The 17,173-nt window shown below is 37.7% G+C and overlaps 1 protein-coding gene across 8 annotated transcripts in view; it reads right to left on the bottom strand.

The window, feature by feature from the left end:
- CNTN4 (contactin 4) overlaps window positions 1-17,173 on the bottom strand; it is a 914,517-nt gene that overhangs the window by 297,572 nt on the left and 599,772 nt on the right. For all 8 annotated transcript variants that reach the window (XM_058726189.1, XM_058726188.1, XM_058726182.1 and 5 more), the window contains one exon: window positions 6,755-6,881. In XM_058726189.1, the coding sequence (XP_058582172.1) occupies window positions 6,755-6,881 (127 nt within the window). The remainder of the gene's footprint in view (window positions 1-6,754; window positions 6,882-17,173) is intronic.

Here is a 17,173-nt window from a genome sequence, read left to right on the forward strand (position 1 = left end):
AGATGCTTAACTGACTGAGCCACCCAGATACCCCAGGGTCAATTTTAAATCACCTTTTCCATTGAAGTCTTTTTCAATATTCATAGTCAAAATTAATTAAAGTTTTCCACAGTCTCCTATAGGATTCTCTCTGCTTCATCAGTTAGGAATTTGCCTTCACCAAAGATAATTTGCCTACATCACTTTTGTATTGTCCCCTTAGCAACCTAGACCTTGACACTCTCCTCAATAAATGCCTGTGGAACTTGACTAAATATTGTACTTCTTTATGATATATTTTAGCTTTGAGCATACACAATTTATGAGCATTGTAGCCCATCACAGCATGGTGGTGTACGTGTGTTCACATCCATGTCTTTGAATTGTAAAATTTAGAAACATGAGGGGCAGGAAAGGTAGGTCAGAATCACAAAATTGGACATAGCTCTTTACGTGTTTGTTTATAAGAAGATGGGTATTAGAAAAAGACATTGTTTTTAAGCTTGACAGTAATTCTTTCTGTGTTCTGACACAGACATGAAAGTAATAAGCAATAAAAAGAGAACAGCTGCATTATATTTTAGCAGGTCTATCTGCACATGAATCTCTAGAAATGACTGCCTGCCCTAGACATTTTTTTTTTTTTTTGAGTCAGCTGATCACGTCTTGGCTATAACTCTCACTTCAAATGATAGTTGAGCAATTTAATATGACAAATCTAAGAACTCAAAGAGGAAATTGCAATATAATGTGAGCTGCAAGCAGAATGTGGAATTTAGAAATGGACCATGTGAGCCTTTTTAGAAAAGTGGTTGTAGGAATAATGAGAACACCTCTGTAGGTTTGTCTACACTAGTCATCTGAACCTAAATGCTCTGCAGAAAGTCCTTTAATCTACTTTATTGCCTGCTTTTACATACAAATAGCAAAGGAAAAGGGATTATTTAGAAAATAAAGTGCTTGCTGGGAAATGCAGTTGAGACTAGATTACAAAGCACTCTACCCAGTTTTATTGCAATGCAGTCAATGTTCATTCCCACTGAATGTGGATTGCTTTGAATTCCTTATCCTATTCCATACTAGAACACTCTTGAAAAATCACAGTTTATCTTCAATGTTTGAAGAATCTTTATAAAGAAAATGCCCATATGGAGCAAAGAGATTTTCTCTAGGGTCAGGATAAATTAGTAAGTCACGTAAACTGATTTCTGAATCATTTCGGAACCACAACTTAACTCTCTCCAGAGTCTGATTGTGCCCACTGACATTCTGGAAGGTACAATTTTCCCGACTTTTCTGGGAAGGTATCTATGGAATTTGTTGTAGTAAACCCCTCTTCCTTTGTTCATGGTTTCAACTTGGCATGGAAGAAGGGGCAAGACCTTTCTGACTTGGATTTTTTTGTCTACAAACTAAATCAAATACAAACCTCACAGCAAAAGTACTCCAACCAAGTACTTGAACGTCCCTTCTGTCTGGAAAGGGAAGCTGAGTGCAGTAAGTAATGTCACAAGTCCTTAAGAAACTTTAATACAAGGAAAGTTGGCACAAGTCAAAACTTCTTAAATTTTTCTGGGTCTGGGTCAATCCTTTCAAAATCGAGGGGCAGGAAACAATGAAAAGAGAAGGCTCAGTTGAGGGAATAATACAAAGAAGAGAGGTCAGTTGTGGTGTTTGAGGAAAAACCGAATGCTGAAGATCCCCACGGAGAATTCACCTTGAATTTCTCCTATTTGTTCTTCCCCCTCAAAGTCAGCCAGAGCACTGAAAAAGTTTAGCCAGACTGATGTTTGAAAATATCCGATCACTCCATTTTTTCTCTTGCTCTTTCCTTCAACAAGAGGGAGTTTTTAGCTCCCAGGTAGCAACTGGCTATTATGTTACAGAGAAACTGCCAAATGTATAAAGGAAAACCCAGTCCACTGCAACCAATTGCTGGTGCATTTGATTAAAAGTTTCCTTCTCTGCTTTTTCTGGCAATCTTTAAAAACATAATAGGTTTCTGTTCCACTGCTTGTTTTAAATAACAAAGCAGGCCCCTATATCTTGAAACACAATGTTACAAAAACAATGTTAATTAAAGGTCACAGTTTGGAGGAAAAACAAAGCAACAACTTGCCAAATTCTGCTGCAAAATTTGTTTTCATTTAAGGCTAACATCTGAACTTACACTTGGCTATGTACTAAAGCATGGGTTCATTTAACTCATCATTTATGTATGTAGAAACCTTTCCTTCTTGCATTTATTGTTTACTATATAACACATCTTAAAATATCTGATTAAACCTTGAATTCAACATATTATAGGGAGAATAAGTACATATTATGGTTTGCCCAAGGATAGTGCTGGTTTTATACCTGCTGTCCTAGAATAATTATTAACAGTGGTGTTCATTCTCAAAATTATCCTGGTTTTGAATGATAAATTACATGTCCATTAGAGAGGTCTTTTTTTGGTTTTAATTTCAGTAATGCACTTCCTATGGCAAAATATCCACACAGCAAAATAATATTTACCCTCTAGATACAGTTAAATGTCTCCTTTTCTGTGAAACTTGCACTAAAACCTTCCACCTTCCATCCTGAAGTAGACTTTCTTCCCTCCAGGATGCCCTGGAACTTGGACATCCTTTATAGCACTGACAGCACAGTATTTGCAGCATAGCAGTCCTACTATGAGGCAGTCCTCCAAAAAGCATACTACTTGAACATGCAGTCTATTAATCTTTGAATATCCTAAACCTAGGATGGCATTTGGTAAATCGCCGTTGCTTAATAGAGTGGTTGAAATACCTTTCCTGGACCACATACTTTTCAGACACCTAGTCCATACCCTCATTCAAAGGAGAGCTGCTATGGTGGACTCCTGAGTAGAAGTTCTGCAATTACTCACCCTGGTTAATTGCTGAACCAGTTCCATGTACCTAAAATTCATAGTTTGAAAACCACTGGGTGGTTTGATGCATGATGATATATTTGATGAATGAATGAATGAATGAATGGGCACACAAATTAAATTCTAAAATAATTTCCACTATGCTAATACTGCCATCCTTTACCTTGTATAAGATGTCCTTTGCCCTGTGCCACTTTGCAAGCTCAGCATCACAGTTCAAATCCCACTTCTCTGGATCCTTAATGACTCTAATCTCTTCCTGTCCTAACTATGTTATATATTATTTTTGTTTTTACACACTATTATATTTTGGTTATTAAAGTTATTGTCATTAAATGTGAATAGAGGCAAAATCCTATTTATAAGATATATAGAGTTACTGTTTCTTTTTCTTTTTTTTTTTTTTTCAACGTTTTTTATTTATTTTTGGGACAGAGAGAGACAGAGCATGAACGGGGGAGGGGCAGAGAGAGAGGGAGACACAGAATCGGAAACAGGCTCCAGGCTCCGGGCCATCAGCCCAGAGCCCGACGCGGGGCTCGAACTCACGGACCGCGAGATCGTGACCTGGCTGAAGTCGGACGCTTAACCGACTGCGCCACCCAGGCGCCCCTAGAGTTACTGTTTCTATATGGCCTGGCAAACACTTATTCACCCAACATTTACTTTTTTTTTTTTTTTTTTTTTTTTAATATTTCTGTGTATTTCATTCTTTCTCTTTGAAGTCCCAGACTCCTACCTGCTTCTGCTTCAGAATGACATATATACCACATTTTGCCTGTCTGGAATTTCATATGTGTGTGGATTCCTCATACATATGTGACTATATTTGATTATCTTATGTTAATCTGCCTCGTGTAAATTTAAGTTTTAGTGCAGCTAGAAGAACCTTGGACAGAAGAAAATTTCATCTGCCCCAATTATAAAACACCATGAGGCAATAAATATCTGTGTGTAAGAAAAGTAGTATTATTACTTTTAAAGTCTCCTGTTTCCATTTAGATTCTAGTCATTTCCCTCTGAATGGTTAATTATAACTTCTAATTTTGACTTTCTCATTCCCTTGATTTTCTTTATGATTTTATTAAGTATATTGGTATCCTTAAACAAGTGCTCTAGCTGACCTGCTTTTGAACTTTATGAATATGGAATTATATTCTATTCTTCTGTGACTTGCTTTGTTTGTTCAAAATTACATTCCTGTGATCCATCACTCTGCAGCCATAATTTATCATTTTCACTACTGCTTGGGGATACCTTGTATGAACATACTAGGTTTAATCTATCTGTACGATGTTGAATTTAATCTTCTAAATTTCTGTTAATTTGGTAGACTTGGAAGAGTGTGTCATTTTAGTTTTAATTTGTCTATTTCTGCTCACTAATGGCACAGATAATCGTTCTACATATTTAATGGATATTTGATATTCCTTTTCTTAGAAGTACATAATCAAGTCTTTTGGTAATGTTTCTACTAGGCTACTTGGTTTTTTTAATTTTTTTTTTTTTACTTTTTGAGTTGTGGGGATTTAAAATATATTTTTGGATATTACTTCTTTGCCAATGACATGTATTAAAAATATCTTCTCGCAGTTGGAAGCTTGAAATTTTACTCATCTCAGTATTTCTGTTGAACAGAAGTTCTTAATGTTAATGAGGTTAAATATTTTCTTTTAAGATTTGTGCTTTTCCTGTCATATTTGAGAAATACTTCTTTGCCTCCAAAGTCACAGATATGAATGCCTATCTTCTTTTAAAAGTCCATGTCCCATGCAGGTCTTCCATTCACCTGAAATTTGTGTATGCCATTAGGGTGGGGTCAAATTTTATTTTTTTTAGCCATGTAGATACATCCATTGTGCAGTTTATGTTTTTAAAACTTATTTCTATTGTTGCTATGATTTTAATTTTTCTTTTTTTTAACTCCACAAGACAGTGCTTTTTAAAATTATTTTTTATTGTTTAGTGTAACTGCAATTGATTTGATGTAGAAAGACGAATCTTCACCATTTGCTTTACCTATCTTTAGTTCTTGTATCTCTGGTACTCTGGTATCATTTTCATTTTGCTTTAATTCTATCTTTTAGAATTTTCTTTAGCGAGTGTGTCTGCTGGAGTCAAACTTTAGTTTCTGAATGCCTGAACACATATTTGCTTTGTTGTCTTTTTAAGAAAGTATTTCTGCTACACAGAAATTTGACAGTTAATTTCTTTCAGCATATTTTCTTCCATCTTGGTTTTTTGTTGCTATTGAGAAGTCTGGTCTGCCATCTGCTTGAAGGTTGTCTATATTATCAACTTAACTATTTTTATGATCATCTTTGATTTGGGTGTTTGGCTGTTTCACTATAATAATTCTAGATGAGGCGTGATTTTCATTTGAACTCCTTGAAATTCATTTGTCTTCCTAAATCTATAGCTTGGGATATTTTTTTAAGATTTTATTTTTAAGTAATCTCCACACCCAACATGGGGCTAGAACTCACAACCCCAACATCAACAGTCACATGCTCCACCGACTGAGCCAGCCAGGCTCACTCCAAGCCCTGAAAGCTTGGAATTTTTAATTAACTTTGGAAAATTCTTAACCTTCTCTTAAAATATTGCTTCTGCCTCATTCTCCCTTGCTTTTCTTTATGGAACTGTGATTAAACTATGTAAATATTTCCTATTAATCCCTTTTGCTCTTTCACTTACACTTTCTCTCCCCCACCTCCCTCGTTTCTTCTCTCTCTCTCTCTCTCTCTGCCTCTCTCCCTTTGCATCTTTTTACTCCTTTCTGCTGCCTTTGGATGATTTCTTCAGATAGATCATGCAATTTACTAATTCTCCTTTCAGCTGTGTCTCATCTTCTATCAAAACCACTTAGCAAGGGTGCCTGGGTGACTAAGTCAGTTAAGCATCAGACTTCAGCTCAGGTCATGATCTCACACTCATGAGTTCGAGCCCCACACAAGGCTCTGCACTGACGGCTCAGAGCCTGGAGTCTGCTTCAGATTCTGTGTCTTCCTCTCTCTGCCCCTCCCCAACTTGTTCGCTCACTCTCTCTCTCTCTCAAAATAAATAAACAAAATAAAAAAATTTAAAAACAACAACAACAACAACAAAAAAAACCACTTAGCAGCAGGGTTGCCTGAGTCGTTTAGTTGGTTGAGAGGCCAACCCTTGATTTCAGCTCAGGTCATGATCTCACGTTTCCTGGATTTGAGCCCTTTGTGGAGCCTGCCTGGAATTCTGTCTCCCTCTCTCTCTGTTCCTATCCTGCTCTCCTTTTCGGTCTCTCTCTCTCCCTCTCAAAATAAATAACTAAACCTTTGAAGGTCACTTAGCACCAAAATTTGAAATAGGCAGTTACTTTTGCTTTACAGTTCTTTGGGGAGGCAAGCTTATTTCAGTATATAGCCTTTGGGTTCCAGGCCTATTCTGGGAGGTTTTCTCATGTTCCACTCTCCGCTCAGTCGACTTTAGGCTTAGTCTTGTGATCCCCTGTGAAACTGCAAAATCCAAAGCTCCCTCACATAATTCATCAAGGTGAAAACTGCTTGTGGGGGTCAGTTTTCTTCTCTGGGTTCCAAACCTACTTATTTCTTTACTTCTGAGTATTTCTTACTTTCTTACCAGTTTGTTGAGACATGTTTAAAAAAAAATACGTTAAGGAATATTTAGGCTTTTAGTGAGGGGGTCAGATAGGATATTCAATTCCTGGTATAGCCAGAAACAGAAGTTGGGCACTCAACTTTTCAAGAACACAATCAACTCTTTAGTATTTCAGGACAGCCTATGATGCTTGTCTAAAAGATCTTTATGTAATTAGAAGTACGGGTCAATTTTAATAATAGAAATGGTATGCATGGAAACATAAGATTTAAAACAACAAACCTGATATGTGGCTTTGGATTCCCTTTAACGTCACAATTGAGCTTCACCTTTTTCTCCTCAGAATTCAAAGGGAACATTACGTGACTTGGTTCCTGAATAAAAACAGGGCCGTGCAGTGTGTAGTCATCTGAAATGAGAGGAGAAAATGTCCAAAAATGAAAAGAACATCTTCCAAAGAGGAACAATAACAGGAACCAAGTACAAAATGAAAACAAGAAAGATAAAATAACAAAAAAAAAAATCGTAGTACACAACTGATATACTTTCAGCCTTTAGATGAAGTTTCCCATTGCAGACTAATCCTTTGCGGAATATTGTGAAGCAGAGACAGAGACTCTATTTCATTCTGATAACTTATTTTTACTAACTACTTCCAGAAAACTGCATGGCATTTCCTTTCCTCTCCTCTTAGTTACTGTTCCTTCTGTCTTTTGCTCACCCTTTTACTTTGTTCACATTTTGTTCCTAATATATCTCTTTTGTGCCTCTGTCATCTGGTCTAATGTCACAAAGTTAAAATTTCTCTGCTCTTTAATGGATAATAGAATTGGAAGTAAGCAATGATGATTTCATAAATACCTTAATAATGAGACACAGCTCTGTACTGCTAATATACGTATAACATTTTCTTAAGTTGTCTACGCAGGTAAAGAGCAATGTAGAGTCACGACTCACTAATTTTCTGTGGTAAATGACCAGTTTGTTTGTTTGTTTGTTTTTTCCAACCTACAATGGACTCATACCTGGGGATATCTGTGTAAGTATCATACATCTAGAACCATACGTGACTTAGCACACAAATTCAGTAACATCCAAATTAGTCTATTATTATTATTATTATTAGTTCAGTGACGTACAATGATGTAGGAATTTTTCTAAATGCATTCTCTCAATAACAGTAACTAGATGTATGAAACTTACTTTATCACAAAACAGCAGTAAAGTTCATGCTGGTAATCCACAAACCATACTTTAAGTAGCAGTATGTAGATTACATAAGTTTCTAGAGTACACATATAATAAATGTTAGTCAAATTGCATCTCCCCACGTATACCCATGAAAGTGATTTTCATTCTTCAAAATCTAGTTCAAGTTTGTTTGTTTGCTTTTTTATTGTTAACCTACAAAGCTTTTCCAGACCCTTATCTTCTTCCTTTAACCACGTGATTCTTCAGTTATATTTCCCTGTGGAAGCTTATCTTTTTCTATCAAGTGTATTTGTAGCTTCCTTTTTCCTGCTTTGAACTGTAAGCTCCTTGAGAGTGTAACCATATCTTACACATTCTTATATGCTCTGATGTAGCAGATATAGCAGTTAGTACATAGATCATCAATAAGGACTTGTTCTATTTAAGTGTCATTTTCTTTTCACTTTTTAATCTATTCAATCAGCTGACTTAGGCACTGCCTGATGAGTTTCCAGATAGAAGGGCCAGTGGCTATGAGGTAAAATAATACTGAATATCACCCTGTAGCTGAGAATCCACTCCCCACTAAGGTGTGATTATTTTTAACAATGTGAATTGCAACTGCTATCCTAGAAAAACTTTAGAAGCAGCCTTTGTTGACGGGTGGTAAGATGCCACTAAATTCATGTAGGTGAATCAGGACTGAGGAAAAAGAATAAAGCTGATCTGGGAATCTTGGTGAAGGACAGGAAGTAAGGTAATTTTTTGTATGGCTTACAACCCAAACTTAAAAGAATCCATATGTTGAGGGTGGGACAGAAGAAAATTTAAGGAGACAAGATGACAAAACAGAATTCTATTTTACTATAGAGGAGTGGGGACAGCCAAGCAGGATATGAATTCAGAAAAACAATGAGCTAAGATTCAACGCCTTGGGTCACCTACTAAATCCATGACTTATCTCTCCATCACCTAGTCTTTCTAGCCCTCAATTTTCTCATCTCTAAAATAATAGGACTGGACTAGGTTAGTGCTTCTACACTTAAGAATGGGAAATAATCCCTGAATATTGTCCCATATCTTACATGCACAGACATGTGAAGTTTGCATTCAAAGATGGCATGAATAATATTACCTCCACCATCCTGTCTCCTTACTCCATGTATAAAATCTCATGTTAATGAGACTTACACAAAGAAAACAGGATCTGCCAAAGAACTCAAAAGCACAGAATGAAAGTACACAAACAGACTTTTTTTTTAACACTTGTGGTTTGAAGCCAGAAACTTCAAACTGCAGATATTTACATTTCAGATTTTCCACAATTACATAAATAGTTTCAAAACAAATTTAAACACTGGTCAAGGATTAGTTCAATTCAGATACAAAAAATTATGTGAATTTTTGGCATGTCTATTTAAGTAACAAATGTTACTCATCAAGATAGCTAACATAGCAGCATGCTTCGTGGATTTTTCTCTAAGAGAGAAATATTTCTATTGTTGTCCCAGTTCCAAAATTATGTGTTTGTGTGTGTGTGTGTGTGTGTGTGTGTGTGTGTGTGTGTGTGTATGTGTGTGTATATATATATTATTAATCATCTCAATTCATTGGTGTTCCCTGATTAGAATTTCACACAGAAATACACAGTCTATTACTAGTAATTCTAAATAAGAATGAAACATAATAATGATTATCCAGGATGCAGCTGAGAGGCTGTGGATTAACATCTGTACTATTTCTCAATGTATCCATGCCATATTTAAATAACAAAAATGGTATTTTTTCTGTGTATTTTGTAACAAGAATTGATAATAATGATGCTTTTGCATTCGCTATAAATAACACACTACATCCAAAGTTTTTATTTTCTCTTGGTTAACCAAGCTTGCTGCCTGTAAATCAACAGTAGCATTTTAGTTCTCATCTAAGGAAATCCATAGCTTTTCAAGCATGAGCTACATGATTTCAAAAAGATGGAGGGAGAGATTTTAGAAAGTTGAGCAATGCAGATGTGGAAGACATATTCTAACTACAAAACATTTAGCCTAGAGTTACCAACATTTTTGACAAGAAAGAGTTAAAGGGTTGTTTCATTTCTCTCAAACCTCAAGGTACCTGGGTGAAACAGAGTCCTCAGAATGACATTCTTAGATGAAACATGGATGGAGACATCAGTAAGTGTGTTCTTTTTGTAGTAGTGACAAAGTGACTTTCTTTTTTTTTTTTTTTTTTTTTTTTAATTTATTTTTGGGACAGAGAGAGACAGAGCATGAACGGGGGAAGGGCAGAGAGAGAGGGAGACACAGAATCGGAAACAGGCTCCAGGCTCCGAGCCATCAGCCCAGAGCCTGACGGGGGGCTCGAACTCACAGACCGCGAGATCGTGACCTGGCTGAAGTCGGACGCTTAACCGACTGCGCCACCCAGGCGCCCCACAAAGTGACTTTCAAGTGTCTTAAAGGTCTGAAGGTACATACGAAGCACTCTGCATCTGCCATTTGTAAAACCTATAAGATAAAGTTTCCCTTTTCCTTTGTCATATTAAGTTTTTCTATGTAATTGGAGGGGGAAGCCATGATTTTCAGGATAAAGGAGCATCTCAGAAAATGACAAGAGGGCAAGGTTTTAATAAGCCAAGATGTCTCCAAGTTAGACCGTGGACCACCTGCATTTTAATTGTGTATGTGCAAGTATAGAGCAAGTACAGAGCTTGTGTTTTTAGACTCAAGTCCAAAATGACTTCATCAGAAAAATCCAGGGTCCATGAATTTGCCTTTAACCTAGTTCAATCTGGATGATTCTTCTGCACACTAGAAACTCAAAACTAACACAGATCCTTTTGTTCCTAGCTCTCCATTTCCTAAGAGCAGAAATCAGCCAACACTGGCTTTAGACACACTCCTAAACATTCTCTGTCTGGCAAAGTCAAACCAACACATCTTTGCTTGTAGCATATAGAGAAGGACTTCTAGCACATGTTTGGACTAGCAGCTAAGAGGCACGAAGACAGGAACAGAAACCGATAAAACTGACCCACACAAGGAAATGGGTGGATTTGTCAAAGTATGGGACTCAAGTTGAAACTAAACTGAAACTTCCTTAGAAAGACCCATATAGTTGAATGCCAACAGCTAATTATGAGAATGCTTCCAAGGGCTCTATGTGACAAAGAAGAGGGACTGATGTGACAAGGAAAAGGTATGCTCAGGTGACCTAATAATCCACTGTCCTATGGTGATAACTTATCCTTACTTGATACACATTATATTCCTGCTGTAACTACTACCCTTTGTTTATAAGAAATGAATCTCATCTTATTTATGTGACAGGATGTTCAGATTGATGTTTTCACTTGTGGATTCCCCAAAGGGTGAAAACTCACCCTAGTGACTCACCCAGCTTGAAGAAGTTAGGGGAATGGACTCACATTATTATCAGGAATCTCTAAGAGGAGCAGTAGGCAATTACTTTTCTTGAAATTCTTGAAAACCATGGTGAAGAGAAAGAGAGGGAAGCCAGGTTGCCAACAGCCCAGACACAGTCTTTCAGATTTCAGATCATTGATCTCAGGGCCAGCCTAGGGGATTTAGTGAAGATGCCAACACTGGTACATCATGATTTTCTGGTTCTCCCCTCTTTGGAGACTATCTGCCAATTGGTCAATTGGATACTTCCACAACACTACTTACATTCCCGAAAGTTTAACACAGAAATTCTCATGCACCAATATCTGAGTAAACCGTGTATTTGCAAAGAGAACAGAGAAGACCTAAGCTAAGGAAAACCCTCTTTCATGTTTCAACAAAGAGTGGGAAACCTATAGGTTTTCAGAAAGAGTACAACTTTCGTGACCACAAATGTATTTAAGTTAAAGGTCAGACTACCCTTAACCCTTCTGTCCCTTTGTTCATCAAATACTGAAAGTTATTAGAAAACACTGTTCTCAACAAGTGAGTCTCAAACTCCTTTCCTCATTTATTCTTTTCTTTTTAAAATCTATTTTTTAGGGGGAGACAAAATCAATGTTTGTCAGCGAATTTCTTCTTGCTGCCTCCTGTAAGTGTTCCAGAAACAAAATGCAGTGTCAGGGCGATTCTTAAAATGTTTGGAGTATTGAAAGAGATGCATAGAATATCACAGAACTTTAAAGAGATTATTTAATCCTGAATGTATTTTCCCAGGTCACAGGGTAAAAAAGGTACTATATCTGTAACAGAAACAAAAATGATTTTTACCTAAAAAATAAAATAATCCTCTAAGAAATACAATAATAAAACACATTTCCACAGTGAGGTACTGCTCATTTTATCTGCAGCATTGAAACATCAACGATCTTACTCTTTTTTTTCTTTTTAATTTCTTTATTAATTTGGCCCATTTTGACATGTCCCCAAACTTCTCTCCCAGGCAAGCAAGCAGACTGTTTCTCAGGCTATCAGAAGCCAAACTTGGAGAAGAAATTGGAATGGATGGAGGTGGCGTAGGTTTTCTGAGACTGAGAAGAGGAAAATAAGACTGAATCTCAAGTGATGGCATACTTCAGGAAGCAAGGCAGAGGCCCATGGTTCAAGTATAGTGGAGCAAGTGTAGAGCAAAATCCCCATTCCATGTGAAAGGTCAGCAGCAAAAGATAACATGCATAAAGGAGCAAGCCGGTGGGTAGGGTACAGATTGGAAGAATCCACTAATGCTAACTGTAGATCTTTTTAAAATAGGGCATCTGTAAACCAGCCTAAACGGTAGCCAATATAGATAGGAAAGGCATTAAAGGGCTGAGCCATATCAGGCAGCAGGTGTGATCTTCAGATAAATATTTCATAGAAGGCAAGTTTGCAAAAAAAAAAAAAATCAAACTACGCGTAAATTTATTCCACAAAGTATGTTCTAGAAACCTCCTGCATCAATATCACCTTACCCGGTGGTGTTGATGAAAGGCAGATTTTTGAGCCCCTGCCAAACTTACTGGATTTTTATTATCAGATCCCAGTACTGCTGTTCATTATTGTGCACTCTACGGTTTGAAAACTAGTACTGTACATTATAAATTGAGCACAGATGACTTTCAGCCCTAAACCAATTAAGGATACCAATGAAGAAAAACAACCCTGCAGAGTTTTGTTCTGTGTGCTAGATCACTCTGTAGTTTCCATGTGGGATGGGGTAAAAGGCCACATTTCTCCAGCAAAGCCCTTAGGTCAATGCACTTCTCTTGTGCTGGAAATATTTTTCAAGTCTTGCAAACTCTGACTCAACTCTGCTGGGAAAGGACAAAAATGCAATATTATGATTTCATCGTAGAAAACTAAAAATACCAGATTCAATTCTACTTGTAATTGCCCTGGAATTTCCAGGTGTTGCACCTGAGGGTTGTTCAGGCCCTTAATCTTAATGGCAGATATGAAGTTCTGCCATAACAGTCAAGAATCTCAGACTATGATAGAGGGTCAATCTTCCCAGGACATCGAAAGAGGCTTTTGATTAAACACCTGGTCTTGGGCACAAACACTTAAATGACAATAATCTCAATTTGAGAAGTAAACTCTAGGATACCTAGTAGGGAACATAAAGGTTTGAGTAAAAGCTCAGGACATGAGCCCGTGGCTTTAGATGGGAGTTACATCTGGGTCACATCTGGAGGATAGATAGTTTATTACATTATACATGCACAGAAGCATCCTGATGCAAACCAAAGTGGCTGTGCCATGCTGTACCTTTTACTCTGCATCCTGTAGAGCCCTTGACCAATCAAGAGCATAAATGCTCTCTATGTGGGCAATCAGTGGGAACACGTTGCCTTATTGGATTACAGACCAAAGCCACCTCACCAAGGACAAAGAAGAGGTACTTCTTCTGCTATGCTGGTTTGATGGGTGTGTTCCCAGAGTCATGCTCATATTTCACTCTCTCCCTCTTACCACTTGCATCAATGGGGAGATACATTATTCATTTTGCCACTAGAATGGTCCAGGAGGAGCACACACAGGGTCCAATGCATCCTGCTAGCTGGGAGCCTTCTCCTCTAACCTTTCTAATGATTGTAGAAATTAATTTTGGCCGAGAAACTGCAAGGTCAGCAACATCTCTGTGGATTGAAATTACTCACAAAATGTATGGGCAATAACCTAAGGAAAATCAGAAACAAATGAAATACTCTGACTTTCTTGAATGTGAGAATTCCTTTAAAATGAATTACTGATTGTAGAAATGATGACTGGACAGCTGTCAAACTATCATTACAAATACAATTTAGCATGGTTAGTCTTTATAACATAAATAGCAAGGGATGTTCAAAGGCCGCACACAAGTGCCTATGTGTGAAACTATCCAACACACAGTATTTTTATTGAATAAGTACTCTGCTTGGTTCCATTTGCTTGCTCAGTTGAATAGAACAGAGGCAAACAAATACAAGAGGAGACAGCCATGCCTGCTTAAAGGATAAGATGCTTCTTTCATCTGTCCTTTCTTCCACCTTCCTTCTTTTAACCTCCTCACACGAGCATTTTAAACAGGAAGGAACAGAGAAGTCTGCTGACAGCTGGTACATGTTTGAAGGCAGAAAGCGAAAGAAAATCCAAACTAGAAGTGAACTCTTCTCCTACTCTTTCTTTGTTTCCTGCTTAACAGAATAGTGCTGCTGCCATTATACATTGTGTCACACATAATAAGGACCTAATTGTATGTAACTCCAGCTCTTAGAAATGGTGGTGATCTGGGGAAGTGTTAGGAGATAAAAGTGGTCTCTTTTGGGAGAAAAATTCTGCATTGCTTAAGGAAGCATTTGTAGGAGTGGCAAAGATCAACAAGGGGAAATGGGTCAGCACAATCTACTCCAACCTACTCCTGACCCTGACCCCAAATCCTGATGCATTTCAGAAACAATGGATTCATTACTCCTTTACATATAAGTAAATGGGTGACTGTGACAACAAGTTCCAGTTATGAAAATAAAGATAAATTTTCAAGAAATGCAAATATTCTGTAACTAATTTGGGGGCAAAAACTGAACTTAAGGGATATGAGATGATAGCCTTAGTGTGAATATCTCTACAGAATTATAAGTTTGTTTGATTATGGAGTGCTGACCCAGACTCAGCTGGGGATAAGTCATTATTTACTAATGACGGCAAATAAGAATATATAAAAACATATGTATGTAACAGATTGGTTTTGGCTAAAGAAGTTGGAATAAGATATCTGTAACACTAATTCACTAAATGTTATTTCCCTCTTAACATAAGTATACAGTAGATATCTATGGTTTTTGCTTACTCAGAATTCATCACTTCTCTTCAAGGTAAGGGCATTCCACTTTTTCTTTGGTGACCCAAGTGCCCTAGTAGCCTAAGTGGTTTGGGTAGACTAAAATCTTGTATCCAAGTTAGGAGCAGGAGGTAACTCAGGCCTGGCCAATTAATATTCCATTTTCTTAGAAAACTGATTCCCAAGCATATGATGCAAGTTTGGATAATAAGATTCTATTTCAAGCCTTTTCATAAAACTACCAGGGGGAAAAAAAAGTTTTTTAGAGTCTGGGATTGCTTGGAGGGAGAAAGCCTAGAGTTTTCAAAGGCCTCCACATGGAGAATTTAAAAAAAAAAAAGCAAGAGAATGAACTAACGCACCAGAAGGAAGCTAATAAGAAACCAAAGAATGGAGGCTGAGTTTTGATGACATCACTTGAGCTTTGGAACCAGTTCTGTTCCAAGCAAGCTTTATCCCTAAGATTCCCAGATATGTGAGCCAGTTATTGCTTTTATTTAATCAAATTTGAGTTGGCTTTTAACAGCTGAAGCTAAGTGACTCTTAATCGAAACTATATTCGTAGAAAGTACACATCGTTTAATCCGTGGGTTAATTAATGTCCTTTGCTCTTCCTTTTCTTCTTTCAATTTCCTTTCAGCCACTCTCCAAATGTATGTGTGTGTAATTTTTTTTTTTTTTTTTCAACGTTTTTTAATTTATTTTTGGGACAGAGAGAGACAGAGCATGAACGGGGGAGGGGCAGAGAGAGAGGGAGACACAGAATCGGAAACAGGCTCCAGGCTCCGAGCCGTCAGCCCAGAGCCTGACGCGGGGCTCGAACTCACAGACCGCGAGATCGTGACCTGGCTGAAGTCGGACGCTTAACCGACTGCGCCACCCAGGCGCCCCTGTATGTGTGTGTAAATGCACACGAATAGGCCCTCAGCAATATGGCAGGCAAAGATCTTCCCTTTGGAGCTACTGTTCTTGTTCATGCTTCTATCTCAACCTGGTCACTCCTGTGATCAAATGCTCCCTAAAAGTCTGCTCCTTTGACCTGTGTCACTTTGATTACTTATGACAAGCCCCATAAGACATATCTTTCCCATGCCCTTCCCCATCACAGGACATTATTACCTGTTGGGAAAAAAAATATATATATATATAACAATATATTAATCTATTCCCCAGATGTGTAGCTTCTAGCTGAAATTCATATACTTTAATGGTGGCCTTTTAAAGAGATAATTAACCTAAAACAGTGTTAATGTTTATAATGTGCTTTTATGTGTCCTTCATGTGCAAAAAGGCTCTCTTAGGGAGCCAGTTAAAATTAATGCAGAGCTTACATGTGCCTTCCCCCCAAAATTCTGATTAGATAGACCTGGAGGTAGGGCACAGACATTTGAATTATGCATCTCAGCTTATTTAGATGCAGGTGATCCACAATCATGAGCCACCATTTAAGAAAGAAAAATTAAGAGAATGGCAGCAGCCACAGTAGGATGTTTCAAGCACCCGGTGGCTACTAGAACTTTTAACCAAGGAAACAGAGTATTTGTTTGGCTCTTAAATCAAATGCTGGAAATGCCTGTCTTTTCTGGCTTAGGTGAGCAGAGTGTTTCCCATTATGTCTGTCCATGGGGATAAATTCTTCTTTGCAATAGGAGGTGTAAATGATTGTAACAAACCTGCTCTGGCTCCTGATGTTTTGCTTATTATGTATTAAGAAAATCCAGATTTGTCCAAGCTTCTCTGTGACTGGGAGAAACAATTAACTCTTTCCCTGGTTATGTTGCTACTAAGCCTCCCAGAACCAAAGTATCTTCATTCTCAACAAAACAAAAGTATGACCAAGGTTGGCTCTTCTACACTCAGTTGTAATTTTGCATTTTCTTGGAAACCATCTGTTTTAAGGCCTTCTGGGGTAACTTGCTGGTTTTATTATCTCCGCAATGACACCCTAGGTTCCCCACTTCCTTCCCTGATATTGAGTTGCCTGAACACGTAACACCTGCAGGTGGTACTTTCATGTTACATGCACTGTGGCTCCTCAAGTAATATTCATGATTCTTTGCACCTGTCTCTTTAGCAGCTGAAATACCCCATGTCTGTCTTTCCTTAAATGTTTCAGGTTTTCAATTCAACACAGAGTGAATGCGTCAATATACATATATACTAGGAAGCGTGAAAGGGAGTAATCTGGGAGCTGTTCAAGCAAAACTCTGACAACATATTTCTAACAGGAAAGATCCACTAAAT

This window comes from Neofelis nebulosa, chromosome 4 (assembly GCF_028018385.1).
Source record: "Neofelis nebulosa isolate mNeoNeb1 chromosome 4, mNeoNeb1.pri, whole genome shotgun sequence".
Taxonomy (NCBI): domain Eukaryota; kingdom Metazoa; phylum Chordata; class Mammalia; order Carnivora; family Felidae; genus Neofelis; species Neofelis nebulosa.